This window comes from Carcharhinus amblyrhynchos, unplaced genomic scaffold (assembly GCF_965287045.1).
Source record: "Carcharhinus amblyrhynchos unplaced genomic scaffold, sCarAmb.v2.hapA chromosome_224, whole genome shotgun sequence".
NCBI classification, from domain to species: Eukaryota; Metazoa; Chordata; class Chondrichthyes; order Carcharhiniformes; family Carcharhinidae; genus Carcharhinus; species Carcharhinus amblyrhynchos.
Window position 1 is genome coordinate 253,443 of NW_027649964.1, and position 15,586 is coordinate 269,028.

At 42.3% G+C, this 15,586-nt stretch overlaps 1 protein-coding gene across 3 annotated transcripts in view; it reads left to right on the top strand.

The window, feature by feature from the left end:
• Positions 1-15,351, top strand: part of LOC145338901 (stabilizer of axonemal microtubules 2-like) — a 71,388-nt gene extending 56,037 nt beyond the window's left edge. For all 3 annotated transcript variants that reach the window (XM_080183297.1, XM_080183299.1, XM_080183298.1), the window contains exons 2-4: positions 8,858-9,037; positions 11,316-11,518; positions 12,177-15,351. In XM_080183297.1, coding sequence (XP_080039423.1) covers positions 8,858-9,037; positions 11,316-11,518; positions 12,177-13,228 — 1,435 coding nt within the window. In that variant the 3' untranslated portion in view covers positions 13,229-15,351. The remainder of the gene's footprint in view (positions 1-8,857; positions 9,038-11,315; positions 11,519-12,176) is intronic.
• Positions 15,352-15,586: the final 235 nt, after the last annotated feature.

Here is a 15,586-nt window from a genome sequence, read left to right on the forward strand (position 1 = left end):
TGGTTTGAGTTTTCAAGAAGAGTCAAGAAGATTTACAGCATGGAAACAGGCCCTTCGGCCCAACTTGTTCATGCTGCCCCCTTTTTTAATCCCAATTGCCTGCATTTGGCCCATATCCCTCTATACCCATCGTACCCATGTAACTATCTAAATGCCTTTTAAAAGATAAAATTGTACCCGCCTCTACTACTACTACTGAGCGTCTTGTTCCAGACGCTCACCACCCTTTGTGTGAAAAAATTGCCCCTCTGGACACTTTTATATCTCTCCCTTCTCACCTTAAACCTCTGCCCTCTAGTTTTAGACTCCCTGACCTTTTGGAAAAAGATATTGACTATCTAGCTGGTCTGTGCCCCTCATTATTTTATAGACCTCTATAAGATCACCCCTCAGCCTCCTACGCTCCAGAGAAAAAAGTCCCAGTCTATCCAGCCTCTCCTTATAACTCAATCCATCAAGTCCCAGTAACTTCTTAGTAAATCTTTTCTGCGCTATTTCTAGCTTAATTCTATGGCCCACAAGTTGTGCTGATGATATCAGTACCTACTAGGCTTACCTATAACTCTCAATCCTATTAAGTCCCATGTACTCATCCAGAAGTCTCTTGAAAGATCCTATCAAAGTTGCCTCCACCACCACCAACGGCAGCCGATTCCACTCACTTACCACCCTCTGAGTGAAAAACTTGCCCTGATATCTCCTCTGTACCTACTCCCCAGCACCTTAAGCCTGTGGCCTCTCGTAGCGACCATTTCAGCCCTTGGAAAAAGCCACCCGATCAATACCTCTCAACATCTTACACACTTCTATCAGGTCACCTCTCATCCTTCGTCTCTCTAAGGAGAAAAGACCGAGCTCCCTCAACCTATCCTCATAAGGCATGCCACCCAATCCAGGCAACATCCTTGTAAATCTCCTCTGTACCCTTTCAATAGCTTCCACATCTTCCATAGTGATTGTGCCCTTCCTGTTTCTGAGCTCCACCCACAGTGACTCGTTACATGACCCCTCTAAATTGTCCACCCTCTGCACTGCTGTAATATGCTCCCTAACTAATATTGCTACTCCCCCACCTCTTTTAGCCCGTCCTCTGTCTCGCCTAAAACATTTATACCCCGGAATATTCAGCTGCCAGTCCTGTCCTCCTTTTAACCAAGTCTCCGTCACTGCAACCACATCCAAATTCCGCATAAGCATTAAGGCCCTAAGTTCGTCTGCCTTACCTGTTAAGTTCCTCGCATTGAAGCAGATACACTCCAGACCTCCAGGCCCACTCAGGTCATCCTCCTCCAGAATGCTCTTCCTCTTTGATAGCCTTAGCCTTGTCCTGGCCCCAAGCTCGCCCCCAGCTCTGTGCTTACTGACCAACTGTTTTGATCCCCACCCCACTGCCTCATTAGTTTAAACCCTCCTGAAACACACTAGCAAAACTCCCAGCCAGGATATTCATGCCCTTCTAGTTTAGGTGTAACTGTCCTTCTCGTACAGGTACCATCCTCTCTTGAAGACTTCCCAGTGATCCACAAATTTGAAACCCTCCGTCCCGCACCAGTCCTTTAGCCACATGTTCAGTTGTACAATCTCCCTGTTCCTAGCCTCACTAGCTCTAGCTCTAGGCACTGGGAGCAGTCCAGAGATTGCTACCCTAGAGTCCCTACGTTTTAGCCTAGCACTCATCTTCCTGAATTGCTCTCGTAGGATCCCCCTGCTCTTTCTACCTACGTCATTTTCACCAATGTGTACAATGACATCTGTTTGACTACCATCACCTTTTAATATGCTTCCTATCCGCTCAGAGACATCCAGTGCCCCAGCACCAGGGAGGCGGACTACCATCCTGGAGTCTCGTTCGTGCCCACAGAACTGCCTGTCCATGCCTCTAACCATCGCGACCCCCTCACTATTGCTCTCCTAATCCCCCTCTTTCCCTTCTGGGCCACAGAGCCCGACTCTGTGCCAGCGATCTGGTCACTGTGACTTACCCCTGGAGGGTCATTCCCCCTCCACATTATCCAAAACGATGTACCTATTTTGGAGGGGGACAACCACAGGGGATTCCTTTTCAATAAGGCATCACCTGCTTCGTTCGACTGATTAACTATTTTAATGACATGACAGAGGAATTGAAAATAAATCATGGGATTGGATACATGTGGAGTGGCCAGTTGGAGCTGGACTTCTTATCTGGAAGTCCAATTGCCCCTTTCTCACCCGACTCAGGCTGAGTGAGAACTGTACAGTGCATTGCATTCCTGAGGCTTTGGGTCAAAGGCTGGAGGGTTAGAACATAGAACATTACAGCGCAGTACAGGCCCTTCGGCCCTCGATGTTGCACCGACCAGTGGAACCAATCTAATGACCCTCTAACCTAAACTATTCCAGTATTATCCATATGTCTATCCAATGACCATTTGAATGCCCTTAAAGTTGGCGAGTCCACAACTGCTGCAGGCAGGGCATTCCATGCCCTTACTACCCTCTGAGTAAAGAACCTACCTCTGACATCCGTCCTATATCTATTACCCCTCAATTTAAATATATGTCCCCTCATGTTAGCAGCCATCACCATTTGAGGAAAAAGGCTCTCACTGTCCACCTTATCTAACCCTCTGATCATCTTGTGTGCCTCAATTAGGTCATCTGTTAACCTCCTTCTCTCTAATGAAAACAACCTCAAGTCCCTCAGCCTTTCCTCATAAGACCTTCCCACCATACCAAGCAACATCCTGGTAAATGTCCTCTGCACCCTTTCCAATGCTTCCACATTCTTCTTATAATGCGGCGACCAGAACTGTATGCAGTACTCCAAGTGCGGCTGCACCAGAGTTTTGTACAGCTGCAACATCTCCGAAACTCAACCCTCTACCGATAAAAGCTAACACACCGTACGCCTTCTTAACAACCCTATCAACCTGGGTGCCAACTTTCAGGGATCTATGCACACGTACACTGAGATCTCTCTGCTCATCCACACTACCAAGAGTCTTTCCATTAGCCCAATACTCTGTAATCCTGTTACTCCTTCCAAAGTGAATCATCTCACACTTTTCCGCATTAAGTTCCATTTGCCACCTCTCGGCCCAGCTCTGCAGCTTATCTATGTCCCCCTGCAAACTGTAACATCCATCCGCACTGTCTATAACTCCTCCGACTTTGGCGTCGTCTGCAAATTTACTAACCCATCCTTCTACACCCATCGAGGTCATTTATAAAAATGACAAACAGCAGTGGCCCCAGAACAGATCCCTGCGATACACCACTAGTAACTGAACTTCAGGATGAATATTTCCCATCAACCACCACCCTCTGTCTTCTTTCAGCTGCCAATTCCTGATCCAAACTGCTAAATCACCCTCAATCCCATGTCTCCATATTTTCTGCAGTAGCCTACCATGGGGAACCTTATCAAACACTTTGCTAAAATCCATATAAACCACATCAGCTGCTTTACCCTTACCCACCTCTTTGGTCACCTTCTCAAAGAACTCAATAAGGTTGGTGAGGCACGACCTACCCTTCACAAAACCGCGTTGACTATCCCTAATCAAATTATTTCTCTCTAGATGATTATAAATCCTATCTCTTATAATCCTTTCCAAAACTTTGCCCACAACAGAAGTAAGGCTCACCGGTGTATAATTCCCAGGATGGTCTCTACTCCCCTTCTTGAACAAGGGAACAACATTTACTATCCTCTAGTCTTCCGGTGCTATACCTGAAGCCAATGACGACATGAAGATCAAAGCCAAAGGCTCTGCAATCGCCTCCCTAGCCTCCCAGAGAATCCTAGGATAAATCCCATCTGGCCGAGGGGACTTATCTATTTTCACACTTTCTAGAATTGTTAACACCTCTTCCTTATGTACCTCAATCCCATCTAGTCTAAAAGCCTCTATCTCAGTATTCTGCTCGACTACATTGACTTTTTCCTGCATGAATACTGACGAAAAAAATTCATTTAGTGCCTCTCCTATCTCTTCAGGCTCCACGCACAACTTCCCACTACTGTCCCTGACTGGCCCTAATTTTGCCTTAATCATTCTTTTATTCCTGACATACCTATAGAAAGCTGTAGGGTTCTCCTTGATCCTACCTGCCAGAGACTTCTCATGTCCTCTTCTGGCTCTTCTTAACTCTCTGTTTAGTTCCTTCCTGGCTAATTTGTAACTCTCCAGAGCCTTAACTGAGCCTTCACATCTCATCTTTACGTAAGTCTTCTTCCTCTTCACAAGAGATTCAACTTCCTTAGTAAACCGCGGTTCCCTCGCTCGACCGCTTCGTCCCTGCCTGACAGGGAGGAATGTTAGGAAGCCTTACATGGTTGAATGTGAGGAAGCCATGCACTCTTGTTTTGGCACTGACTGTCATAAGGTAGGTAAGGTTAAACGTACAGCCACTTTCCAGAGGCTGGGAGAGGTTAAATTTATCAGCTAAATGGGTAGGTTTGTGGCAGTGTTGGTGCGTGAGGAGGTGGAGGCATAAGTTGGCTGGGGCGGTTGGATAGATCAGTGGGGTGCATGAGGGTTGGATGGTTCCCCCCACCCACAATTCTGGAGTTGGCTGCATTGACTTTACAATCAGTGTTGGCTTAGAACATTTGTACTGTCCCAGCAGCGTGGCATTGAATGCAACAGGAGTGGTGCAGCACTTTGGCAGATAGGCTGTTTTCTGTATTCATTTTGTAGCAAACTGAGGTCTGATTTGTGGATGCTGCTCATTTTCAAATGAGTTTGAATCCGAAATAATTTTCCGCTGCCGTGACGCAAGATTAGAAAGTGTGAAGAGATTCTGGTGAGCTGCTGTTAATAATAAGCATTCATGAAATGTTAATGAATGCAAATAACATTCATTCCAGCAGACAGTGGGAAAACCAAGCCACCATTAACCATTGGGAGAATTTCAAATTGTTTTTATTCAGCTGGTTTACTGCTGGATTTTGCTGGTGAGGCAAAATGGAAAAATTCTGCTACTCTGTCTGTCTTCATGAAGGAAGATGCAAAAAATGTCCCTGAAATATTAGGAAGCCAAAGGATTAATGAGATTAAAAGAAATTAATGGGACTGAAAGTTGGTGAATCCCCTCGACCTGATGGACCACATCCCAGAGTTGAAAGAGGTAGCTGTAGGGATATAGATGCAGTGACAGTCATCTGATTTTGGAAGGGTTCCCGCGGATTAGAAAATAGCAAATGTAACCATTCTGCTTAAGAAAAGAAGAGAGAAAACTGGGATCTGCAAACTTGCGAAGAAAAACATGGCAGATAGAATAGGATGGGAAAATGTGATGTTATCCACTTTGGTAGAAAAAAAAGAAGTGCAGAATAAGTGAGGAGAAATTGGGAAGTGTTGATGTCCAGTGGGACTTGGGTCTTTTTTTCATAAGTCACTGAAAGCGAACATGCAGGTGCAACAAGGGCCTTTATTGCAAGGGGATTTGAGTACAAGGGAAAAGATGTCTTGTTGCAATTGTATACTGCCTTGGTGAGACCACAACTGGAGTATTGTGTACAGTTACTTAAGGAAGGAGATACTTGGCATAGAGGGAGTACAACAAAGGTTTTCCAGACTGATCCCTGGGATCAGTGAGGAGAGATTGATAGATCTATATTCACTGGAGTTTAGAAGAATGAGAGGTGACCTAACTGAAGGGTACAGAATTCTTACTGGGCTCAACTGGGTAGATGCAGGAAGGATGTTTCCCCTGGCTAATGACTCTAGAAGGGGGCACAGCATCAGAATAAGGGGCAGGTCTTTTAGGACTGCAGAGAGGAGGAATTTGTTCAATTGGAATTCCCTACCCTGGAGAAGTGCGGAGACTCAGTCACGGAACAGGTTCAAGACAGATATCGATAGATTCCTAGATACAGAGTGACATTAAGGGATAACGGGGTAATGCAGGAAGATGACGGTGAGATAGAAGATCGGCCATGGTCTAATTAAATGGTGAAGCAGGTTCCAGGGGCCAGTTATCTAGTCCTGCATTTATGTACCTGTACATTGTATTAGAAAATTGTACCAATTAGAGCCAGACTAGGTTTCAATAGACTGGTGCTGATATTCCTGTGGAACACTCTAAGTGCCATGTGTAAGTATCTCCCTGAGAAAATGAATGTTTTAGTATTTTTATAACATTATCAGACCACAATATTTATTGTTGGGAGGTCTGCAACATTTCTCTCTCCTGACCAGCTCATCAAAGCAAGGAGGACATTTGCAACAGAGCGCATGGGAAGAACTTGCATGTGGGGTCTTTTAACATGGGGAGTCTGTTGGGCTGCCGACATGTTTCTGGCTGATCAGGAAACCCTTTTGCTCTTAATGCCTATCAGAGTTGGATTGGAAAGATTGACAATCTGCTTGGTAATGTTGCTAAGTGATTGAGTGGACTAGAAAGTGGAAGGCCTTCAAAGGAGAAATTTTGAGAGTGCAGAGTTTGTATGTTCCTATCAGGATTAAAGGCAAAGTAAATAGGAATAAGGAACCTTGGTTCTCGAGGGAGATTGTAACACTGATTAAGAGAAAGAGAGAGTTGTATGAAATGTACAGGCAGCAAGGAACAGATCAGATGCTTGAGGAGTATTAAAAAGTGCAAGAAGCTACTTAAGAGGGAAATCAGGAGGGCTAAGAGAAGACATGAGGTTGCTTTGGCAGACAGAGTGAAGGAAAATCCAAAGAGCTTCTGTAGGTATGTAAGGAGCAAAAGGATAGCGAGGGATAAAATTGGTCCTCTTGAAGACCAGAGTGGTAGACTGTGTATGGAACCAAAAGAGATGGGGGAGATACTAAATGGGTTTTTTGCATCCGTATTTACTGAGGAAACAGGCATGGAGTCTATGGAAATAGGGCAAAGAGGTAGGGAGGTCATGGAACCTTTACAGACTAAAGAGGAAGAGGTGCTGGCTGTCTTGAGGCAAATAAGAGTGGATAAATCCTCAGGACCGGACAGGGTATTCCCACGGACCTTGAGAGAGGCTAGTGTTGAACTTGCAGGGGCCCTGGCAGACATATTTAAAATGTCAGTATTCACGGGGGAGGTGCCGGACGATTGGAGGGTGGCTCATGTTGTTCCGTTGTTTAAAAAAGGTTCCAAAAGAAATCCAGGAAATTACAGGCCAGTAAGTTTGACGTCAGCGATTGGCAAGTTATTGGAAGGTGTGATAAGGGATAGGACCTACAAATATTTGGATAGACAGGGATTTTTTAGGGAGAGTCAACATAGCTTTGTGCGTGGTAGGTCATGTTTGACCAGTCTATTAGAGTTCTTTGAGGAGGTCACCAGGAAAGTGGATGAAGGGAAGGTGGTGGATGTTGTCTACTCGGATTTCAGCAAGGCCTTTGACAAGGTCCCCCATGGGAGGTTAGTTAGGAAGGTTCAGTCGCTAGGTATACATGGGGAGGTTGTAAATTGGATTAGACACTGGCTCAATGGAAGAAGCCAGAGAGTGGTTGTGGAGGATTGTTTCTCTGAGTGGAGGCCTGTGACTAGTGGAGTGCCGCAGGGATCAGTGTTGGGTCCATTGCTGTTTGTCATCTATATCAATGATCTGGATGATAATGTGGTAAATTGGATCAGCAAATTTGCTGATGATACAAAGATTGGAGGTGTAGTGGACAATGAGGAAGGTTTTCAAAGCTTGCAGAGGGACTTGGACCAACTAGAAAAATGGGCAGAAAAATGGCAAATGGAATTTAACGTAGACAAATGTGAGGTATTGCACTTTGGAAGGACAAACCAAAGTAGAACGTACGGGCTAAATGGTAGGACTCTGAAAAGTGCAGTTGAACAGAGGGATCTGGGAATACAGGTACAGAATTCCTTAAAAGTGACGTCAACAGGTGGATAGGGTCGTAAAGAGTGCTTTTGGTACATTGGCCTTATGGTAAGGTTATATAATAATCAAATAAATCAGTTGGACTTAAACCTGGTGTTGTCAGACTTCTTACTGTGTTTACCCCAGTCCAACGCCGGCATCTCCACATCAAGGTTATATAAGGCACTGGTGAGGCCGAATTTAGAGTATTGAGTACAGTTTTGGTCACCTAGTTACAGGAAGGATGTAACTAAGGTTGAAAGAGTGCAGAGAAGGTTCACAAGGATGTTGCCAGGACTCGAGAAGCTGAGTTACAGAGAGAGATTGAATAGGTTAGGACTTTATTCCCTGGAGCGTAGAAGAATGAGGGGAGATTTGATAGAGGTGTATAAGATTTTGATGGGTATCGATAGAGTGAATGCAAGCAGGCTTTTTCCACTGAGGCTAGGGGAGAAAAAAAACAGAGGGCATGGGTTAAGGGTGAAGGGGGAAAAGTTTAAAGGGAATATTAGGGGAGGCTTCTTCACACAGAGTGGCGGGAGTGTGGAATGAGCTGCCGGATAAAGTGGTAAATGCAGGGTCACTTTTAAGAAAAACTTGGACAGGTTCATGGATGAGAGGGTGTGGAGGGATATGGTTCAAGTGCAGGTCAGTGGGACTAGGCAGAAAAATGGGTTGGCACAGACAAGAAGGGCCAAAAGGCCTGTTTCTGTGCTGTAATTTTCTATGGTCCTATGGAGTGGGACTTGAACTCAGAGCTTCTGGCTTAGAGGCTGGAGCACTACCCACTGTGCCACTAGACTTTGCTCAGCATATGTCTCTTGTCTATCATTTCATCTTTAAAGTAGACTCCAATATCGAAGTGTCAGACTCTCATGCATTTCCATCCAGTGAATAGGCATTTTTAATATGTGTCATTTACAAACATTAATGACCAATTAATTAGAGCTCCAGAAGACAATAGAAAGGCAAATGCCTTTGGCTAAATGGTGAAAGGTTTTTGGGAGTGATTATGACTTGAATTTGAATATTGTCTTTTTGCAACAGGCGCCATCGCTGTCCGCATCTTCCCACTGCGATCTTTGAGAAGATTAATAAGCCATGCTTAATTACTGAGTACGTGGAGAAATATGCTCCATATAATGACGTTCAACCCCGAGGATCCTACAAACCACGGGAGAACTATCAACGGCACCAAGACAAGATGCAAAGCATCACCACCTTCCGGTATTTTATTCTAATTCTGCTTAAGGTGGAAAAAATAGCTTTTCAGATCGAGTGCACTAAACCCTCCTTGGGGTTTGGGGGGGAGGGGGGACTAGAGAGATTTAAATTTTTAATAACTTTGTTAATCGACCTGCGCATTAGTGAGATGGGAATTCAAGCATTCAGAATTTGTGACAATGTTGGAATTCTGTTGGAAATTTGATGTATTATTGATTTACGATTATAACTATTCGGATGTAATCTACTGGTTCAAGTCGCCTGATGAATAATGAAGATATGTTTCTCAGGTGTACTTTATTCCAGTCCCTTTTTTAACTGTTAAATTAAAATGGGGAAAAATCTGAATGCTTAGCATCATTTACTGATTATTTGAAAGTGTAAGAATTGAAAGAAGTGTTATTTTTGGGAATAGATTCTGTGGAACGAAACTTAATTCCAGGCGTTTCTGCTTCCAATTATCCACCAGCATTATGGTGGGTGGGACATATTTTTTGGATTTTTTTTGTGTATCTTTATTTCTAAGCCTACACTTTAAAACAAGCAATTGGTAAATCTCTCAATTTCTTCCAAGATGTGTTACGTTGGATTAATGAATATTGAATTAATGATTTTTTGAAAGATTGCTAAAAGTATTATATCATGTGTAGACAGGACAGCTGCACAGATAAATGTGAAGCGATACCTGTTTTTGGTAGGAAGAAAGCAGAAAGGCAATATAAACAAAATGGTGCAACTGTAAAGGATGTGTAGGAACAGATAGTTATAAGGGTTTATGTATGCAAACATTTGATGGTAGCAGGATAAGACAACTGTTTAAAAGCAGCTTAAATTTGAGATCCTTGCCTTAAGGAAATTATTCTAAAATTTGATAAACACTAGTTAAGTCTCAACTGGAGTATTGTGTTCAGTTCTGGGCAGCAAACTTTCAGAGAGTTGTCAAAATCTAAGGGAAGATATGGAAGAGAATGATACCAAGGATGCAGGATTTTACGGGAAGAGACTGGAGAAGCTTGGGTAGTTCACCTTGGAAAGAGAGGTGTTCAAAGTTACGGTGGGTTTTGATATAATCAATAGAGACAAATGCATTCTCCCACTAGAAATGCCAGAAGAGAGAACCAGAGATAACGGCTGCGCTGTTTGATCCTTTTAAAGGGTGACGGAATGAAAGGGTCACATGATCCAGGCTGACAAATCAGTAACCTAGCTGGGGCTTCATTCCAGCTTGTTGCAGAAGCTAGATCCTAAAGTCATGTCCGGAAGCATTGAATCTGCATCACCCTGTAAATAGTTGTTTGTTAATAAATACCTATAGCTTGTTCTTGAAGGATGGAGCCAAGTTGCATTTGGCAACGAGGTAAAAAGCAACAAGTGCAATTATAAGATCATCAGCACAAAACCTGGTCCAGTGAAAGTCAAACTTGCAAAGTAGAACAGAGCTGCTATATTCAGTCATTGGTATGTCTCTAGGAGAACTAATGATGGGTCGACGTCTAAGGATCAGGCTAATCCTGGTTCCCCAAATTTAGTGAGGAGGGTAGAGGCCAGTCAGTGCAACCAAAAGAGGAACCATGATGCGATTAAAGAGGTAAGATCATTCAAAATAGATGACGCAGTTTATGTGAAAAATTTCGAAACTGATCCAAGCTGGGTTCTAGGAATTGTTGCGATAGGACCATTATCCTATGAACTGAGTGTAAAAGACACGATTTTAAGGAAACATTTGGACCTTTTACGTGGATGTGAGTTGTCCCGGGAGCCAGTGTTACAGACTGATTTGTTATTGCTTGAGAAGAGAAACGTCCGATTAGCCTGTGGCGTTGATCTGACTGAAACAGGGAGATTGAAACATCTGTACCCAAAGAGAGAGCAAGGCTGACAGTTTCTACAGAAAGTCCCCCAACAGAAACAACCCAGTCAGTGGAGTTACGCTGCTCTACCAGAGAGACTTTTGCTTGAATTTTTATTTGGACTTGCCTGCAGGGTATGATCACAGCAGCACACTGGGTAAGACTGCCTGCACAGTATGTAACCTAGCTCCCATGGAGACTGGACTCCTTACTTGTGATGAGTCTTTGCAGTAGCTCTCTCTGCATGTTTTCGGGAGGGAAATAACAAGTCTGCTGCAATTACTTTTTTGGCACTAACTAAAGCAAAACAAAATACTGTCATTCCAGCTCACGTTGTCTCTGCGCCAGAACACCACAGAAAATCAGACTGTTTATTCTGAATCAGTGTCATATTTGTGTCATTATTTGAGCTTACCCTCCGCTATCCACAGGGCTGATTATAAACCACACGATATCCAGCCTAGGCCAGGAAAGGTTAGCGAAGAATTCAGACAACCACAAGGAGTGATGAATTTGGATACCACTTACAAACGAGATTTTAACCTGCGCCCTATTCAACCGGTAGCTCCAGCTCGACCACTGGAACAAAAGGTTACCTCGCCGGCAAAGATGGAAACAATCCCTACTTACAGAGGTATGGCAATGAAAAATGTAACAACTTGTATTTATATAAAACCTATATAAAAAGAGATGTAATGACGTCTCTCAAAGTGCTTGATGTATTATCAAATAAAATTTAAGATTGAGCCTAACAAAAAGTATTAGTGCCTATGAACAGAGAGGTAGGTGTCAAAAAGCTCCTTAAAGGAAGAGAGAGGTGGAGAGGTTTAACGAGGGAATTTCGACATCTAGGGCTTCAGCAGCCTGAAGGTGCAGCCACCAATCGTGGAGCAATTAAAATCTGGAATGCTCGGGAAGCCAAAGGTTGAGCAGTTAGAGAAGGTTCAGAGATCAGGAGGCATTTCTGACCTAACAATGACATGGGAGCAGCATCAGGACAATTACACAACACAACCTTCTGCGCAGCAAGATACAGGCAATAACTGTGCTCTTCCCAGGGCTGCCTGCATTCTTAACAGAACCAGATTAAAAATTGCAGCAGACAAAATGGTTGCTATTTACTTACCGTAACTGGATAAAAGGAATAATTTGGAGCTGGTAGGCAGCATGTTCTCTTCTCTATTGATTTGACTTCCAAAATATCTTCTAACTGTGACATTTAAAACTATCAGGTTGGAGTGTCCTCTATTATGTTTTTATGAAAAACTATAAGCAATATCTTTCTCTTTCAGATCATTATAAGCAATGGGAACTTTGTAAAAGAGAATCATCTAAACCAGAATATACTTTCAAAATACCTTTGATCAAGTTTGCAAATACAACCACCTTTCAAGATGACTACTCCGTCAAAATCCCAGCTCCCAAAGAGAGCTTTAAACCTCCAAACGGAGCCAGGTCATCAGACATGCCGTTTGATGACATGACCAACTACCGGCAGCATTACGTACCATATACACACGAGCCCCGGAAAAGACGTGAACATGAGCAATATAAACCAAACGATGACCCTTTTGACGATCTTACAACTCACAGGAGAGATTTCAAAGGGCAGATAGGAGAGCTGGCTGTACCTGTTCACCCTCCATGCACCAAAATCAACACTAATAGGCAGTTTTATGACTTGACTGAATTTCGTGACAAGTACCGAACTTGGACTGTGGACCCACCAACAATTCATAAGGCTGTACAATTTGTGGCCCCTGAAGGCAAAATGAATCTGAGCACCACTACTCACACAGACTACATTCAACACAAAGTCCAGCCTGTGGTTCCAGCTCGGCCCTTGCCCCAGATGAGCGAGCACAGCATTTCATTTGAAGGTCAGTCCACCATGAAGGCAGACTACAAACCTTGGGATTCCACACGGGAACCTATGATCAAGCCACGACAAGAACTGGAGAAAGCAACTGGTCAGTTTGATGATATGACAACATTCAGGGCTCATTACGTACCTCATCAAACTAACCTGGTACATTCTTTCAAACCCCGGAACACCTACGTTCCTAACACGATACCACTAGATAATGGAACTACCTACAAGTACAGTTTTACACCAAAGGCGATTGAGGTGTGCCTTGCCTCATTTGCAGTACCTCCTGGTTACGAATACGTGGAGACCGATCCTCGTGGTCATAAACTGTATCGTCCTGTATCTGAAAGGGAGAATGTCCAGCCCGGAGTGTCAAACAACTCCATGGATTTGATTTCAAATATTCAAGCTCAGCACAAAGCCACAAATGAGTTGAAAACAGGTTTCCCAACTGATGGAATAGTCGCAGCATGAAGAAAGAAAATCACCATCAATTTATTAATTGGAAATTTTTAATCATCTTTAGGACTTCTTTAGTCCTAATGAAGATATGCTGTCTTTTGTTTTACGTAGTGGCACTGACTTTGAATTTTATTCTTGTATAAGTCTCAGCAAATCTGGAGTTCCTACGGTCGAAGACACAAGCAGACTCCCTCCCTGACAGAAACAGCATGATTTCGATTTGGCAATAACTCTTGTTCTGCTCTTGGTTCCATTCCCCCTTTCAGAACGGGGTCCGACCCGCACAATGTCTCTTCTCATCATCTCGGCTGAAAGCTTCTATTGGCAACTCTGTAAAATGAATTTTAAATCTACTGCCTTCACTGGCACTGCTTCATACTTTATTCTGAGGATTCATGTTTAATATTTGCTTTGAAGTAAAATATTAAATGTAGCTCTAGATCTCATTATCCATATTCCAATAACATGGAAAATTGCAGTGAAGGCAGAGATCTGGAAATCATTTCAGGAAATGGCTTTTTCTGTGTAGAAGAGCTACACCGAAGCAAAGATTTCTGATTAACAATGATAACGGGTTATGGAGATAGTGCGGATAAAGGTGTCTGATTAACCATAGCAATATTAAATGGCAGAGAAGGCTTGATGGGCTGAATGGTCTACTCCTGTTCCTATATTACTAAGTCTATTCAGTGTTCTTTTTACGTAATGTGCAGTTTTTCGGTTCAAAACGTCCAGTAGTTGTTTTTTTAATTACTTCAAAGTCAGTTTAATTGCATTTGAACAAATATTTCAAATTTGGAAATGTGGAAGCGGAGCACAAAACGCTCAAACTTTTGAAGAGAAACATTATCAAAGGGAATTTGTCCAGTAGTGAAGTGATACATATAGATGTTATCCTACTGTTCAACTTAATTTTGTTGTTTCAATCTAAGAATAAATCACAAAGTAAGATAAATATTTTTGTATTAAGACTTGGTATTTTCTGAAAAGCAGTAGTTACTTCTAGTTTTTGAAACCTGTGCAGAAATTATCGATTGATGTCACAAAAAATCCTTGTAAATTTAAACCAGGTTCCTACAGATTTCCTTTCCTTATTTGTCTCAACCCAATTAACAGCTCCTCAGTCCCTCAATTAGTTGCCTATGTTTGATTAAACAGTCAAATTCAAAATATCTTACTTCAGTAATCTTGTTTAAGAAAGCAAGAGATGAAAATGCTATATATCAAAGTTTTTCTTTTATATTATAAAATTTGTAAGTTTCCTATTATCTTGTTAATATCGTGGCTAAAATTCCTTTTATGATCTACATCCGGTGGACTTGTCACTTTTTACAGGGTTTTTGGTCAGTAATGCTGCTCCCCTGTCAGTTTTAAATTTTGAGCTGAATTTTACATGTGCATGATTTTATTACTGTCAGTGATGTTAACAGCCTGACTTTACTTCAATATTGGAATATCAGCTTGCAGCTGTGACAATGTCAAATAACTTTAAAAAAACTGTAAAAAGAGCAATGTTGATTCTTGAATATTTTACTTGGCTTTTGAAATCAATGAAATGTTTGGTCATCTTGTAACTTTAAAATAAGATATTTTATTGTATTTTGAATTTATGTTGTGAAATTTCTAACTAATTTCAATTTATAAAGATTTCTGGCTGGTTCTTGGTGATACTGTCGATTGAAATCTAATAAATGTCACATGCTGTCACATGCCTCCAACTCTTAGAAATGGACTGTGACTTCGAACAAGCAACTGGTAATTGCGTCAATGTAACTCTTACACTCATTTGTCCCTTTGTGAACTTATATTCACTCTTCTAAAGTTTTTCAGCCCGGATTGTGATTCTCAATGTTAATACATCTTTGTTTTAACACAGATAGTTTTGTGATTAGCCTATCACATACTTTCCTATTCTAATTTCACATTGTTTCTCTCTCTTGCATTACCCCATTACTTGTAATTTTATCTAGTTAGCTTTGACCAAAAATACCAGGCATCAACTAAAGGGCAGACTGAATGATATCTTCCATCAAAAGTTTAGGGAACTCGACGAACACTTTTGTCCCTTGCCCCCGATCCGAATGATCTGTTTAATAAAAAAAGTTTGCAATCATTGTATTCAATTCTAAGTATAGACTTTTATTCTGTAGGCATTCGACCTTATCTGATCTGGTTCTAATTTTATTTACCACCATCCATCTTGTTCATTAATAAATGATAGGAGTTTACCAACTCTTTTAATAGTTAGAAACTTGTCATTAAAAACCTGCTTGTGCAATTATGCATCGCACAAACCTTTGATCCCATTCGCACCCCACCCACACCCCACCCCCTGCCCCTCCCCCCCTCCACACTTCTCTATCCCCCGGT